Here is a 16,309-nt window from a genome sequence, read left to right as displayed (position 1 = left end):
GAATTTCTATTTCAGCACTCTGCCAGTAAAGAAATTGCAATGAAAAGGTCAGTGAAAAATGCTAGAGTTGCTATAGCTTTTATTAAAAAAAAAATTACAAATTCACATGACAGTCTACATTTTAATGACGTGATAAGTATTATTCACGTGGATTGCCACATTGGCTTATAAATGTAGTAAATGTCATGTGAATTGTCACATGACAGTTTACATTTTAATGGCTGATGTGACGAGTATAATGCACATTGTCACGTCAGTTTTTGTAACAAAGGAAAAAGTGAAGAAAAGAAAAACTTTTGCCCCCAATGAAATGAATGGGTTAAATAGTTGTGTTCCAAAAACTTAGAAGAAGAGAGGGAAGAAAGACTGAAAACAAAAACAAACTGAAGTTCTTGCTCTTGAGGAAGGAGATAGACTTTAGTCTAAGGCTTATGAAGATATCTTCCAGCAAGTAAAGCAGCTTCCATGACAGCAGAAATAACATCAATCACCTCATCAGCTTGGCAGCTGCTCCCCTTAAACGTATGGGCTCCTGAGTTTTCGAAGTTAGTCATGCAATCCAGTAAGTTTTGGCTGCACTCTTGGCTTAGATACCCATCTGCACCACAAACACCATTACCATTTGTATAATGGGTCAAAAACATGTAAATTCTATGTACCCATCTGTCACATTATTGGCCAATTAATGAAGGATTAACTCAATTATTTAATTAATATTCTAAAATCCCAAAAAAAAAAAAAAAATTTGGCCACTTTTTGTTTTCTCTTGGATTTGTCTATACCACACCACCGATACTATAAAGATATATAAAGATATTTGTATCCCAAAAGATTTCTCTCAACAAAAATTATAATATATGTCCCTATCTCAACAACCACCATGAATATCTTTTCTCATACCTACATTGGACGATTTATTTATTTATTTTTTAAGCATCACAAACCAGATTGTGAATGCCTATGTGACATGATGAAACTCTTCTTCTGTTGATCAGAATGAATTCTGAGAAGAACAAGAACCAATGACTCGATCAGTAAGGTTGTGTTAATTTGTTGTCTCTTTAATTAATAGTCGATTGCATCACTGTAAATAGGGATCATTTCAGAAAGAACATGAAATTGTGAACACAAAAATAAGTATAAAATTAATGTCATCAAGGAAGAACTTACTGTTTTTAACTTGCACACAAGCATCATGCTTCATGCAACAAGCGTCAAGGCCATCACAAGGCTTCTCCCCAGGGCATCCACTGTATAATAGCCCACAGTACTTACCATATCTTAAAAATGGAGGAACTATTATTCCAAATAAAAAAAGAAAAAAGAAACACAAATCCAAAAGAAACAAAATAAAACTTGGTTAACCCATTAATTAAAGAATTGAAGAATAATCAACTAAACCTTAATCCCAACTGAAAATTTAAAAGATCAGTTATAATTATAATACAAAGTTAATTACCTTGACAGAATGCTGACTCACATTTTCTACTGCAATCTTTACCCTACAAACACACAACAAAGCCCAGGAAAATGAAACCATTTTGATGCATGAGAGGATCATAAGAATGGAAAAGGAAAATAAATAAAAGGGTGGGTTAAGATGGAGTGTGAAAGAACCCCAAAAGCCCGATTTTAAACCGACCCGTGTGGAAAGGATGCTTTGCACGGTGTCCCGGGATCTAGTTGGGGCGAAAGGATTCGCCCCCGGATACCCGATTAACCCAAAAAAAAAGATAAAAAAAAAAAGAAAAGAAAAATGGAGTAATGTGAGGAACAAGAACAAACCACAGAGACAGAGATATCTGTAGCTTGAATACCGATGTTAAGGGCATGGACGGGAACAGAACAAAAGTTGAGGATAATGAGGGAGGATGAGAGGAGAAGAGCAAACTTCAATGCATGTGATGAAACCATTGTTGGATGCAGCGGAGAAATCACTGACATATGACCCACGGTTTTGCTTAAAGGTGCTGATTAATTTATAGAGAGAGAGAGAGACGAAAAAGAAGGCAATGTTTGTGAAAGGAGTAAAAAACAAAGGAGGTTGGCTTCGTCTTGTAGCGCCTCGTGACATGTTCTTTGTAGTGTTGTCGACGAGAGTCGTCAAATTCTCTGCCATTTACAACTAAGAAAACCAACCATTATCTGCGCCAACTTGCTCCTTGTCCTCGTGAAACAGTAATTATAATGTTTTTTTGGGTATATGTTTGTCAATTATTTTTGTTTTGAGTTTGAACAAATTTTCATGTCCATCTAATGGTAGAGTTTAATACTTTGTTAATAATTAAGGTTGAGAAATTAGTGATAAATTAAAGCAAAGACTCTTCCTAGGAATTGACAAGGAAACCACACCAATGTGCCTAACTTAAAAATATCTTGAATCAAAGTTACAAGAGACAATCAAATGAAGATGGAGACGGTCTACCAACCCACCTCTCCAAAAATTTTCTCATATATATGAGAGAAAGTGATACTCTGAGAAAAAATTAAGGGAAAAATCTACTTTACCTCTTTGAAGTTTCAAGAGTTTTTCAATTTGAACCCCAAAGTTTAAAAAGTGGCAATGTACCCCCTAATGTTTCAAAAATTTTCAATTTAAACATTCTGTTACAATTTTCGTTAAATTGAACGGAAATTTTTTTAAAAAAAAAAACCTGAGGGTAATTATGTAATTTTAGAGATTTCCGTCCAATTTAACGGAAATTATTAATGGAAGGTTTAAATTGAAAATTTTTGAAACATTGGGGGGTACATTGCCACTTTTTAAACTTTTGGGTTCAAATTGAAAACTCCTGAAACTTCAAGAGGTAAAGTGGATTTTTCCCAAAAATTAATTATTTGGGGCATCATTTTTTGTGACTATGAGACATGTTTTAAGAATTGGAAAATGTTTGAGGGATTATATCTCTTATAACAATATTTCTTTATAAACTGGCAAGTTCATGTAATAGTGTCATGTCAGTCATAATCAAATTTAATTATTTAATTATTATTACAATAAGTGTCATGTAGACTGTCACGTCAATTTGTAAGAAACTTGTATTAAAAGTTATAGTACGACTCCTAGCCATACTTTTTAATAATTTTACTTTTTAATTAAGTCCCAATGAAATAGCTATCATACTTTCTTCCAAGCATGCATATACTAAAATAAAAGAAATCAAACATATATACTTTCATGGAATGAGACTCTTTAACTACCATTTTGGCAATCAATGAAGCCAATTTGTTTTGAGAATCGTCTTTCTCCCTTATCATTGTTGATATTCATTAGTATCTGCAATTTGTTTAAAGATGGGCAAAAGTGTCAATTTTCATGCGCACCACGTTGCTAAGTAGGTTGCTTCTAATCTTGTGTTTGGAAGCCCAATTCTTCCCTCATTCTCTCTTTCCATTATAATCAACAGTGAAAAAGATATCTCTATCTAATCCCCTCTTTCCCTGTATTTGCTAAAAAAAAAAAAAAAAACAAATGATGAGCAAGCCTAGAAGTATGGACTTGAAACCAAGCGGCCAAAGTAATTGAAAGTATTGCATGGATAAGTTAGATGGTTGTTGGATTTGTCGACCACGACGGTGGATCCTCTAAATTTCTATTGGTCAACCCCTTGCGGCTACAACAATTTTTTATAATTAGCTATCTAAATTATAATCAATTTAGGTTATTACTTGTTCGAACAAGTAGGCTTTGCACTGTCTTCAAGGAGTAGCTCAATCAGTTGTGAACTATGTCTCATGAAGCAGAAGTCACTAATTTGAATCTCCTTTCCCCTATTGTGTGGATATGTCAAAAAAAGTAGGCTTCACATAGCTTTCAGCTTATGATCATGGGACCTATCAAGCCTCTCTCTCATTCACAGATCGGCCAAGTTACAATTCAATTCAGTCAACGAATTGCAACCAATTTCGATTCGAGATAATAGGCCTCCCCACCAATAATGAGTGAATAACACATTCAAAGTTGAAAAAAAAAATATATATATTGAAAGATGGTGATGCATGTGGATACAACATTTTTTTTTTCCTGTTCGAAGTATAGTGTCTAGTTCCAATTTGGAGACAAGGACTTCTTCAAGTTATTTAGAACTTGGAAGGTTGATGGAGAAAGAGCTAAATAAATATCTGGGGTCACTCATGTCAATCAAAACGCAAAAAGCCAGCATCACTTTATGCTTCTTTTTACCCATAGAAACAAGCCGCCACACATACTATTGTCACATAATAACAAAACAAATTTAGCCGCGTATTGTCATAATAGCAATATTTACAATTATTTTATAACTCTTTACAACTTTTCAGTGTGATTTTTTCAAATAATCTTAGATTCTCAAATTATAAAATTTAAGTCCATTTTAGGCATCAAAATACTTAAAAAATACCACATATTAAAAAGATGGGATGCTATCAAAATATCCGGAAAGAATTTTTCAGTGTAGCTATTCAAACAATTGGTGCACAGCTGATAACTATTATGACAAGTGGGAAGGAATTGTAACAATATTTGTAGGAAGATTTTTTTAGCAATTGTTTTTTTTTTTTTTTTCTTCTTCTAATTGAATAAAGAAAAGGGTTACAAGGGAGGCTCATTTCCACTCCTGATCTGAAAGGAAGAAGGAGCAGACGATCTTAAAAACGAAAATTGGGTGGGCTCCCCAACAACAGACCCAAAATGAAAAACAACAGTGTGAAAATATAAATAAAGGGTAAGAAATGGGTCAAACAAGTGACTCGGTCCTCTCAAGGGGCCGCGCAAGGCGGTTTTAGAAGTAAAAGGGGTACAAATTAAAGCAAACCTATCTGAACCCTCACTAGGAACCAACAACAACCTCTAGAAAGAGGCTGAAGCCGAATATGCACTGTCATCGTCCAATATAAGGATTGAAGGATTGAGAGGGACCAACACAAAACTGACTACAAAAGTCTCAACCATAAGATCAAAACAATACAGATCAGGGAGACAATAACCCATAAAACCAACAAGCAACAAATAACAAAAGGAGGTGCAAAATACACAAAAATATATAAATACAGGGAAAAAAAGAAGAAGAAGTAGTAATAAAGCACTCTGAGCAGCAACTTAAACAGAGAACGGGGCAGAGAAAGATTGGCGGAAGAGCTTCTGGCAAGAGCTCGAAGAACACATGGCGGCAAGTGTGACGCGTGAAATCCACGCGCAGGCGCGTGAGGACCACGCGGCAGTTCGTGGTGGCTGGTATGAGATGATGGCGGCAGCGGTGGAAAGCTAGGAGGCCTGTGAAAACATTGGTGTGGCGTGTCGGAGCTGTGAAAGATGAGAGGACAACAGATCTAGATTTTAAAAAACTGAATTTGAGAACCACAAAAAAACCGTGAACGATACCTCTGTAGGGGGTGGAACATGGCCAGAGGGAGACGACTAGGTGGGGTAAGGTGGTTAGGGGAAAGGATGAACGGTGGCGTCATTGCTCAAAGGTAAAAAAAAGAAAGAAAAAGAAGAGGACCGGTTACGGAGGAGGGAGGGGAGACGACCGCACTAGGTGGAAGGGAAAATGGGAGAAGGGAGAAAGCAAAGTCTCTCTCCCTCCTCTCCCGGAAAGAGCCGCAGAGAGGCGGTGGAAAAGCCTCACGGGGAGGTGGAAGGTTGCCGAAGAAAGGTTATTTGGAGCGTAAAGAAATTGGAATGAAAAAGGTCATTGGAAAATATCTTGGTTACTATTACACCTTACTACAATCTTCTTACAAACTCATATTATAGCATTCCATATTTTATAAAAGAGAATGTCACGTAAAAGCTCACATTTTAATAAGTGGCATGATAAGTGTTATTTGGACTACCACATCGGCTTATAAACTTTTTAAGTGTTGAGGAAGTAGACTTTAGTCTCAAATCTCAGGGTATATGAAGACGTCTTCCAGTAGCTAAAGCAACTTTGATGGTCTTAGTAAGGACACGAAGCACATCATCAACTTTGCAGTGGCTCCCCTCAAACCCTTGGCCTCCTGAGTTTTTGAAGTTTTGCATGCAATTGAGTAAGTTTTGGCTACACTCTGTGCTTAGAAATTGATCTGCGTACAACAACACCATCACCATTAATTAATTACACTCAATCATACGTATTAAATCACTATGAAGATTGTGTATAAGTATATATGAAGTTCTAGTTATCACGGAAGAACTTGTTAAAAGCTTAAACTTAAAAGAAACAATTGGATTAACAATTTAGCTAATATTTTAATATTCTTTCTCACATGTCGATTCAAACGTAAAATGGGAAGTGAATGTCAGAGATAGTGTTCGAATTCAAAACCTCTGCTATGATGACATATTAAATAACAACTTATCCAAAATATTAATTTATTCATTTAATTAATATTCTAACAAAACTTACGTTTATGAGCTTCCACACAACTATCATGCTGCATGCAACAAGTGTCAAGACCATCACAAGGCTGCTCCCCAGGGCATCCACCGTACAAGAGCCCACAGTACTTTCCATATCTTAGAATTGGAGAAACTTTTGTTCAAAACAAACAAAATAAAACTTGGTTAACCCATTAAAGAAGTGAAGAATTTTCAAATAAACCTTAATTCTCAGGGGTAGAGACATCTGTGATTAGTTACCTTTACAGAACTTTGACTGGCATTTTCTAGTGCAATGACCTTCATTCTACAAACACATAACAAATTAAGCCCAGAAAAATGAAACATCAGGATATCATATATATAAAAATGGGAAAAGAAAATAAATAAAAGGGTGGTGGGTTAAGAACAAACCAGATCATCAGGGGTATAGACATCTGTACGTTGTTGAATACCGAGGTTAAGGGCATGGACGGGAAGACAAGAAAAGTTGAGGATAATGAGGGAGCTTGAGAGGAGAAGAGCCAACTTCAATGCATGGGATGGAGCCATTGTCATCATTTTTTGGATGGAGCAGAGAAATCACTGATTAATTTATCTATATATATATATAGAGAGAGAGAGAAAGAGAGAGAGAGAGAGAGAGAAGGGAGACGACAGACGAAAAAGAAAAAGAAGGAAGAGTTTGTAAAAGGAGTAAAAAACAGGCTAGCAAGAACTAAGAAGAAACAAAGCAACTTGGCTTCGTCTTTGTAGTCTTTGTTGACTTGACGACATATAGTCATCAACATTCTCTGGCGCCATTACAACCAATAAAATGGAACATTATCTGCGGCAAATTGATCGTTATCCTCGTGAAACAGTAATTAAAAAGTTATTTAGGGTATATGTTTGTTTTTTTGTTTTTAATTTGATAAGGTCTTCTCACATGAGATAAAGATAAAAACAGTATTGATTGTATATTTTAGGGTGTTTATTAATATTTTAAAAACAGAAAACAAAAGAAAAAAAATAAAAAATGTTGATAATAATAAATGAAGTTATATTTTTACAACAATGATTAGAAAGAAAAAATAAAAAATAAAAAATGGTTGAGAATTAGGTGATGAATAAAAGCGAAGACTCTTACCACTAGAGTGATGGTTTAGTGACATTCGAGTTTATTTAGTGGCGGGTAGGTCTCACTGTTGAACCCCACAATGAAAGATATTTGACGACATTATTTCTACTCCACTAGCATGTGTGTTGCTTAAAGACTGTCTGCCCCCATCATTGTTGACAATACTTTGTGAGCAGCTTTTAATTGCGTTTGAAAGTATTTCCAATATTTATTTATTTATTATTATTATTATTTTTTTTTTTTTTTTGTAACATTCAACACCCTCCAATCAAGCACTAAACACATCAAAAGTTGTAACAAAAAAAAAATGTAGCATTTTTCTTCACAATAAAAGTGATTGATGAAACAGCCATTAAACCGGCTAATTAGAAGATAAATATGTCGTTTAAGAATGGCATTATACACATCACACACCCAATCAAAAGTCATCGCCACATCCTTCACTAGTTATCTATGATCCTCTTAACAATTTGTACAATTCCAACCCAAGTAATGGCTAGAATCCAAGAGGTAGAACAAAGCCAAATCTTGAAGAACATCGTTGAGCAAATCTAAAACCAGTAAATAACCCAGGCTAATCCATTTAAATATGATGTGCGACTGAAAGATCATCTGTAAAACGAAATTAGTGCATGACCACACATTTCAGTGCTCGCAACATCAACGCATATTTAAGATTTTTTTGAAAAATAGAGTTTCCAAAGTTAAAAATAAAAATAAATAAATAAATGAAGATTTTTACTAGACATACTAGCTTTTTATTTGAAACTTTTTAGATAATTAAAATACATTTTAAGCTTTCTAACACAATCCCAAATAAACTTTAACGTAAAACACATGCCACAATGATCATCCAGGCAATCACCCTTTTACATTGTAATGACCCAAGCAATGCTCAATCAACTAAAAGTAATAGTTTTGATTTCAACACAAAAAACGAACAGCTCAATGTCAAGGCATATCTAATGCCCGAAAAAATTCAAAGCATATTAGAACAAAGTAACATTGCAACCATCTCAAAAGTTCAAAGCTACCTGTCGGATTTCTAAAAGTCTACTTTTTGATACTACCATGGTTCAAACAAAACAGACAGTGACCCACTAGAATCCATGGCACTTCTAACTCACAACCAGTAGTCTACTTGATCTTCTTCTTTGGCCTCAGCTGCAGTTCAAGTAGAACATTAAACATTGTCTCAATTTGTTACAAATGCAGAAATTGAAGAATTTTTTGAATTAAATAACTAATAAACAATAGCTATAAATCAATAACAGTGGTCCAAGATGATCTACCTGGTTGCTGTGTCCACACTTCTTTTTCCTGCAGTTGACAGCACGTGGATGCAAGCGTGCATAACATCTGTAAAATGGAATTCAACGTTAAGAATTAGAAGTATCACAACACATATATAGGAAAATATGGACAAAAGACATTTCTATTTTTTTATTAAGCCCCAACACCAGACACGAGAAAAAGTAATTTCATTATAAAATGTGTGCATGACTTGAGTAATAACACATAAAAGGAAATTAATAATTTTTCTAGCTTACCAAAAAACGCCACAAACATTTGATCGACACCTCTGAAAAAAAAAACCCTTCATGGAACCTGAAAACTTCATAGTGGTACAGGAGATATAAACATCGGCTCAAACAATTGAGCCGATTTACAAAAAACTATATAAGGGAAAGCACAAGTTGTCCTGTGCTCTAAGAAATAAAACACTCAAATGACGAATTGTGGAAATGGGCAAGAAGAGATAGCAAGTTAACATGACATAAAGTTGTATAGTCAGCTATACCAAGAAGCAGCATTACCATTTATACATTCATTGTTATGAAACTAGTTGATTTTAAGCATATAACTTCCAAAACAAAGTGGGACTTTATTAACAAATTATTTGACATAGAAAAATTTCAAATAATAAATTAAATCATGTACTTCATCTGTCAAGGCTTCAGTCAAGAGAACATCAGAATTATATGATCATTAGGTACATTGCTAATTTTGAAAGGTCAAAAGTAAAAACTTTTGAGGGCCAAAACAGAAAGAAAGCCCTTGTGATTACATGAATATAAAAGCTGAACCCATACTCGACTTTTTATCATAAAACCAACAAATGCAAACATACTTGCGGCAGATTGTTTTGTCCTGGTTGTATTTCCTGGCCAATGCCATAAGAGATGGCTCAATAATTCCACCACGAAGCCTCAGAACAAGGTGAAGAGTTGACTCTGCACAAGCACATTTATGTTCAAGACAAATAGCAAATAAAAAATCAACTACAAAACTAAATGTGTGATTCAATCCTATCAGCATTACAGTAAGTAGAAAAGTAACTTAAAAAATGTGATCAGTTCCCTTTATCTATAGGAGTCACACACATTTAACCTTATTGCACTACGTAGTTCAGAGATTTAGACATTTGGGATTCACTTCAACATGAACTTTTGTAGGAACTTAAAAAGGCAGAGATCATAACAATTCAACATCCTTTCCACCATTTCCTCAGTTACATAAATAGTCGACCCCGGGAGCTCAAAACAGATTAATACAAAACCATTTACTTTAACACCCCTCTAGCCCTCCCAACAAAAAAAATCAATTTATCAAGTCAATTACTCATAGCCCATTTATCCTTCTAAATCCTGAGTAGTCATTCAACAAAGTTGAGATTTTGCTTCTTTAGAGAAGAAAAACAATTATAAATTGAATATATATTCACTCATTTTAGATCACTAGTTATCCCAAAATCTGAAGCTAGTAGAAATCTCGTTGTTCTTTTGCTTCTTGTTTTTCTTCAAAAAAAACAAGAGATAGACAAGAATGCTAAGGGATGGACACTTGAGAATGCTGAGTAGCATTTGAAAAATAGGAGTTCAATTATTTGAATTCTCCCTCAAAAAGTGAGGAGACCAACGAGTTGAATATTCAATTGAAATGAGAAGTAAATTGCAAAGAAAATTTTTAAATTCGCCCATCCTAAAAGCTTAAGCTGATAGACTCGTTTTTCCAGCATCCTAACATTGCATTCATTGGAGGACAATTGATGGCTCGAATTTCCAGAACCAAAAATCAGGAAAGAGAACTCTTGCCAACGCAAGCTCATCTACGGATGGTTCACCAAGATACAATTTGCCCATCACTTCGCTAGGATACGAAAGTTACGAGACTAACTAAAAAAATGCCTTATAACTCAATGTACTCGATTTTTTTTTTCTAGCCTAGCATCGCCTCGTATCTCAATTACGCTTTGTTTTATAATAAATTAAAACAATATATTAAATCTATCAACACAAACAGAGCCTCGAAATTTATCACTCTTGCACGCCCGAGAAATGAAATTAAGAACCGTTTTCTTTTCAACTTACTAGGTTTTATCGGCAACCAACCATAGACTAAGATTTATAAAACCAACCTTTCTGGATGTTGTAGTCCGCAAGAGTACGGCCATCCTCGAGCTGCTTCCCTGCGAAGATCAGCCTCTGCTGGTCCGGTGGAATACCTGAGAATTTCACACAGTCAAATCACAGCCCCAAGATGTCCATAAGCCAAGACCAACCGATTCGATCGATCCGATCCTTCAAAATGAAAATGAAAGAGTACCGTACCTTCCTTATCTTGAATCTTTGCTTTGACATTATCGATGGTGTCACTGGACTCGACCTCGAGGGTTATGGTCTTGCCGGTTAGGGTTTTCACGAAGATCTGCATTTTGCCTTCGCTCCCTCGCACAGAGTCGCACTCTGTTTCGCTCTAAGCGGTAAGGGTTTGGGGTCAGGTTGCTTTTATAGGAAGAGGATCCTCTCCGGTCCTTTTAGGCCTCCAGTTGATGGTGAGGATGGCATCTTAACGCCATCAAACTGCTACGTGTCACACCCATTAAAATATAATAGAATATTATTTTTTAGTTTAAAAATAAATAAAAATTAAATTGATATAATAATATATTTTTTAAAATTTTTTGTATGACCGGTGGCGTTCGGCCACCTTAGGGATCGGTTGGGGGCGGCTTCATGGCCTTGGGAGTGGGCTAAACAATTTTTTTTTTTAAATTTGGTTGGCAAAGCCGTGAGGGTGGCTTCAATCACCCCCAACCGGCCCTTGGGGGTAGCCGAACGCCACTCCCATGGCCAAACAATTTTTTTAAAAAAAAATTGGTATAAATTTAGGGTCTAGGTTTAGGTGATACGTCGGGTTTGGTTGCGACGTTTTTTTTTGTTAGTAACCATATATATATATATATATAGGAGTCAAATCACTCTATAGAGATAGTCTAAAATTACAATATGTGGTGTAACACCCCTTTTTCATATTAAGAAGATGAGATAAGCCCATATAGAGTGGATGGTTTATAAAGATAGTCATGAGTGTTAAGTCTCACATTGCCTAATTAATAGGTAAAACTAACATTTATAATGAATTCTAAAGAAACTTCTAATTGACTAGTCATTTTGAAGTATAATTTAAGAGGAGTAATTTATATTTACACTTTACCCCCAAAGTAATTTATGTTTACACTTTACCTCCCGAAGTAATTTATGTTTGCGCTTTATCCCCGAGGACATTTTTGAACTTTTTGGTTGAAAAGTGTCACGTCCCATGCACGTGACTAGGTTTCAGTCCAAAGTGACAGCCAAAAATAACAGATGAATTTTTTTGTCACTGTGTTAAACTTTGAGGGAGTCACTTTTTAAACATTGAACGTCAAAGTGCAAATGAGAGGATAATTCAGAAAAGTAAAGTATATTTTTCAAAAAAAAAAAATAAATAAATAAATAATTTAAATTTTTTTACGAGAGATACCTACTTTCAATTCAAAACATTTTACATAATAAAAATACATTTTAAACGTAATTCCAAATAAGCTCTAATGTAAAACACATGCCATATTGATCATCCAGGCTATCACCCTTCAACATTGTAATGACCCAAGCAATGCTCAATCAACTAAAAGTAAAAGGTTTGATTTCAACACAAAAAACGAACAGCTCAATGTCAAGGCATATCTAATGCCCGAAAAAATTCAAAGCATATTATTAGAACAAAGTAACATTGCAACCATCTCAAAAGTTCAAAGCTATGTCGGATTTCTAAAAGTCCACTAGCAAACTTTTTGATACTACCATGGTTCAAACAAAACAGACAGTGACCCACTAGAATCCATGGCACTTCTTCCTCATAATCAGTAGTCTACTTGATCTTCTTCTTTGGCCTCAGCTGCAGTTCAAGGTAGAATATTAAACATTGTCTCAATTTGTTACAAGTGCAGAAATTGAAGAAATTTTCTGAATTAAATAACTAATAAACAATAGCTATAAATCAATAACAGTAGTCCAAGATGATCTACCTGGTTGCTGTGTCCACACTTCTTTTTCCTGCAGTTGACAGCACGTGGGTGCAAGCGTGCATAACATCTGTAAAATGGAATTCAACGTTAAGAATTAGAAGTATCACAACACATATATAGGAAAATATGGACAAAAGATATTTCTATTTTTCTATTAAGCCCCAATACCAGACACAAGAAAAAGAAGTAATTTCATTATAAAATGTGTGCATGACTTGAGTAATAATACATAAAAGGAAATTACGAATTTTTCTAGCTTTCCACAAAACGCCAGAAACATTTGATCAGTACATGTCTGAAAAAAAACCTTCATAAAAAACCTTCATGGAACCTGAAAACTTAATAGTGGTACAGGAGATATAAACATTGGCTCAAACAATTGCGAGTATCCAACATCAATCATAACTAAACTAAATGGTGAAGCAGACTTACAAAAATCAATACATGGGAAAGCACAAGTTGTCACGTGCTCTAGGAAATAAAACACCCAAATGACGAATTGTGGAAATGGGCAAGCAGAGCTAGCATTTATAAATTCATTGTTATGCAACAAGTTAATTTTAAGCATACAACTTCCATAACAAAGTGGGACTTTATTAGCAAATTATTTGAAATAATAAATTAAATCATGTACTACATTTGACAAGGCCTTTCAGTCAAGAGAACATCAGAATTATATGACCATTAGGTACATTGCTAATTTTGAAAGGTCAAAAGTAAAAATATGAGGGCCAAAACAGAAAGAAAGCCCTTGTGATTACATGAAAATAAAGCTCAACGATACTTGACTTGTTATCATAAAAACCAACAAATGCAAACATACTTGCGGCAGATTGTTTTGTCCTGGTTGTATTTCCTGGCCAATGCCATAAGAGATGGCTCAATAATTCCACCACGAAGCCTCAGAACAAGGTGAAGAGTTGACTCTGCAGAAGCACATTTATGTTCAAGATAAATAGCAAATAAAAAATCAACTACAAAACTAAATGTGTGATTCAATCCTGATTAGTTTCCTTTATCTATAGGAGTCAAACAAAAAACCTTATTACACTACGTAGTTCAGAGATTTAGATATTTGGGATTCACTTCAGCATTAACTTTTGTAGGAACTTAAAAAGGCAGAGATCATAGCAATTCAACATCCTTTCCAGCATTTCCTCGGTTACATAAAGACTCAACCCCGGGAGCTCAAAACAGATTAATACAAAACCATTTATTTTAACAATAACGCTTTGATTTATCATAAACTAAAACAATATATTAAAGCTATCAACACAAACAGAGGCTTGAAATTGATCACTTGCACGCCGGAAAAATGAATTAAAGAACTGTTTTCTTTTCAACTTCATAGGTTTTATCGGCAACCAACCATAGACTAAGATTTATAAAACCAACCTTTCTGGATGTTGTAGTCCGCAAGAGTACGGCCATCCTCGAGCTGCTTCCCTGCGAAGATCAGCCTCTGCTGGTCCGGTGGAATACCTGAGAATTTCACAGAGTCAAATCACAACCGCAAGATGTCCATAATCCAAGACCAACCGATTCGATCGGATCCTATCCTTCAAAATGAAAATGAAAGAGTACCGTACCTTCCTTATCTTGAATCTTTGCCTTGACATTATCGATGGTGTCACTGGACTCGACCTCGAGGGTGATGGTCTTGCCGGTTAGGGTTTTCACGAAGATCTGCATTTTGCCTTCGCTCTCTCCGTTTCGCTCTAAGCGGCAAGGGTTTGGGGCCAATGCGTTTATAGGGAAAGAAATTTAGGGTTTTGGTTGGGGAGAGCATCTTCTGTGTGGTCCTTCCACAAAAGAGGACTTTTGTGCTACAAATCAGGTGATGACACCTCAGCCCAATAGACCAAACTTACACTTGAGAAAAAAATACAACCACACTGAATCATCTCAAATATAAATCAAAAATATTTAAAAAATTAATTAATTTTTGTAAAAAAAACAAAAACAAAATTGAAGGTGGCGAGCGTATAATTTTTATTTTTATTTTTTTAAAATGCAAGTGAAAATATATGTTCTGTTTAAAAAAAAATTACATGTAAGTATTAATTTAATAAATTGAATTAAAAAAAAAAAAAACCTAATTTTTTAATATAAAAAAGGTTTTGTCCGTGTTAGAATATTCCTACCACTAATCATTGATGTTCATGTGTTTCATATGTGATGTTCATGTTTTTATGTTAGTGATTCATATTCGAATAATTATATTTAAGGTCCATTTAGGTTTATGATTTATTTTTAAAATTGCAGTTTCTCTTATTACCTTAAAACTAGGCTTGGGTATCGGTCAAAACCGTCCGGTTTTGGCTCTTATCGGTTATTAACCGATAATCTTCGGTTAAACGGTTTATTAACCAATACCAAACCAATAATAATTTTAACCGAAATTATCGGTTATAACGGTACACAGTTAAACGGTTCGGTCAAACCGATTAACCGATTTAACCGTGGGTTTTATATTCATTTATTTTGTTGGGCAAAAAATGAGTTTTTTTTACTTTTGAGAGCCCAAATACTTTTTGTTTGGCTAAAATAACTTATTAAAAATGAGTTGTTTTAGGGCCCAAATACTTTTTATTTGGACCCAAATATTTGTTTTTTGGGCTAAAGATTGAAGCTTTTTTATATTGATCATCCACAACTTTTTTTTATATTATAAAATACATTTTTCCAAAGCAAATGGACTAATTAACATAATGAATGCTAATTAGACTAACAAAACTAATTAATGAAAAATGCTTTCACCAAAGGCAAAGAAATCCCATCAAATGCCATCACTAAAAAAAAAAATAAACCTACCTAATCCCAAATTAAGATAAGGTTACATAGGTATATATATAATCCCAAAACTATGTCATTTTAGCATCCCCTACTTAACGGTTTATATCGGTTAAACGGTTAACCGATATGAAATTTCTAACCGGACCAAACCGAATCGATAAGCATACCAGTATAAAAAATTTAACCGATAAGAATATCGGTATATCGGTTATAGTTAATATCGGTTCGGTCGAAACTGGTACACAGCCGGTAATCGGTAACTGGTTAATCTGTCCACCCCTACTTAAAACAATGGTAACACCAAAGACTCACTCATATTTATATTTATATTAGCATTTAAATTATCCTATGAATTAAGAATATTCAATTAAAAGTATGTTTTTTTTTAGAGAATTAAAAGTACGTTTAAATATGGTGAATAAATCAAAAGTCCCAAGTATAAACTCCAATCCTCTGTCCATGCGGGCCATAATATTTTTACTCTAAAGTCACGTTTGGGCCCGAATTCTTAAGAGTCAAGAGCTATGTCACGTTTGTTCCAGCTACAGTGCGGGGCTTTCCCTTGCCAAACATAGCTAAGAAGTCCCGTGCGGTGACCCAACGCCCAACTGCTTTAAGCCTGTAGCCTGCTCACTGCTGGACCGGTTCTACCTCGTTGTTAGAAGAATAATGGAGTTAGCAATAATGATGGAATTGACTTAAT

General features: G+C 34.8%; 3 protein-coding genes across 3 annotated transcripts; all 3 read right to left on the bottom strand.

The window, feature by feature from the left end:
- Positions 1-48: 48 nt before the first annotated feature.
- Positions 49-1,997, bottom strand: LOC132182986 (phospholipase A2-alpha-like). Its single transcript, XM_059596376.1, has 4 exons — positions 1,786-1,997; positions 1,460-1,502; positions 1,171-1,296; positions 49-598 (listed from the first exon to the last, which is right to left on the bottom strand). Exons 1-4 carry the CDS (start codon positions 1,942-1,944, stop codon positions 423-425), a joined length of 504 nt encoding a protein of 167 aa, XP_059452359.1. The 5' UTR covers positions 1,945-1,997; the 3' UTR covers positions 49-422.
- A 3,715-nt stretch (positions 1,998-5,712) lies between these two features.
- Positions 5,713-7,297, bottom strand: LOC132163590 (phospholipase A2-alpha-like). The gene is made up of 4 exons (XM_059573937.1): positions 6,755-7,297; positions 6,602-6,647; positions 6,369-6,494; positions 5,713-6,045 (listed from the first exon to the last, which is right to left on the bottom strand). Exons 1-4 carry the CDS (start codon positions 6,899-6,901, stop codon positions 5,870-5,872), a joined length of 495 nt encoding a protein of 164 aa, XP_059429920.1. The 5' UTR covers positions 6,902-7,297; the 3' UTR covers positions 5,713-5,869.
- A 1,064-nt stretch (positions 7,298-8,361) lies between these two features.
- On the bottom strand, positions 8,362-14,564 carry LOC132167306 (polyubiquitin-like). The gene is made up of 10 exons (XM_059578232.1): positions 14,400-14,564; positions 14,206-14,292; positions 13,634-13,736; positions 12,811-12,877; positions 12,657-12,680; positions 11,072-11,216; positions 10,879-10,965; positions 9,592-9,694; positions 8,753-8,819; positions 8,362-8,624 (listed from the first exon to the last, which is right to left on the bottom strand). Exons 1-10 carry the CDS (start codon positions 14,500-14,502, stop codon positions 8,598-8,600), a joined length of 813 nt encoding a protein of 270 aa, XP_059434215.1. The 5' UTR covers positions 14,503-14,564; the 3' UTR covers positions 8,362-8,597.
- Positions 14,565-16,309: the final 1,745 nt, after the last annotated feature.

This window comes from Corylus avellana, chromosome ca1 (genome assembly GCF_901000735.1).
Source record: "Corylus avellana chromosome ca1, CavTom2PMs-1.0".
NCBI classification, from domain to species: Eukaryota; Viridiplantae; Streptophyta; class Magnoliopsida; order Fagales; family Betulaceae; genus Corylus; species Corylus avellana.
Note: the sequence above shows the minus strand (reverse complement) of the source record. Positions and strands in the feature narration are given on the sequence as shown.

What these genes read in the sequence shown, in the direction of transcription:
- LOC132163590 (XM_059573937.1), bottom strand. Translation starts at nt 6,901, where the DNA reads ATGATGACAATGGCTCCATCCCATGCATTGAAGTTGGCTCTTCTCCTC. An exon ending in TCTATACCCCTGATGATCTG is followed by an intron (nt 6,648 to 6,754) that starts GTTTGTTCTTAA and finishes ATGTGTTTGTAG; the next exon opens with AATGAAGGTCATTGCACTAG. An exon ending in TTGTGTGGAAGCTCATAAAC is followed by an intron (nt 6,046 to 6,368) that starts GTAAGTTTTGTT and finishes TGTTGTACGCAG; the next exon opens with ATCAATTTCTAAGCACAGAG.
- LOC132167306 (XM_059578232.1), bottom strand. Translation starts at nt 14,502, where the DNA reads ATGCAGATCTTCGTGAAAACCCTAACCGGCAAGACCATCACCCTCGAG. An exon ending in GGCCAAAGAAGAAGATCAAG is followed by an intron (nt 11,217 to 12,656) that starts TAGACTACTGAT and finishes CTTACCGCTTAG; the next exon opens with AGCGAAACAGAGTGCGACTC. An exon ending in AAAGATTCAAGATAAGGAAG is followed by an intron (nt 10,966 to 11,071) that starts GTACGGTACTCT and finishes TGAAATTCTCAG; the next exon opens with GTATTCCACCGGACCAGCAG.
- LOC132182986 (XM_059596376.1), bottom strand. Translation starts at nt 1,944, where the DNA reads ATGTCAGTGATTTCTCCGCTGCATCCAACAATGGTTTCATCACATGCA. An exon ending in TGAGTCAGCATTCTGTCAAG is followed by an intron (nt 1,297 to 1,459) that starts GTAATTAACTTT and finishes TTGGAATAATAG; the next exon opens with TTCCTCCATTTTTAAGATAT. An exon ending in TTGTGTGCAAGTTAAAAACA is followed by an intron (nt 599 to 1,170) that starts GTAAGTTCTTCC and finishes TTTGTGGTGCAG; the next exon opens with ATGGGTATCTAAGCCAAGAG.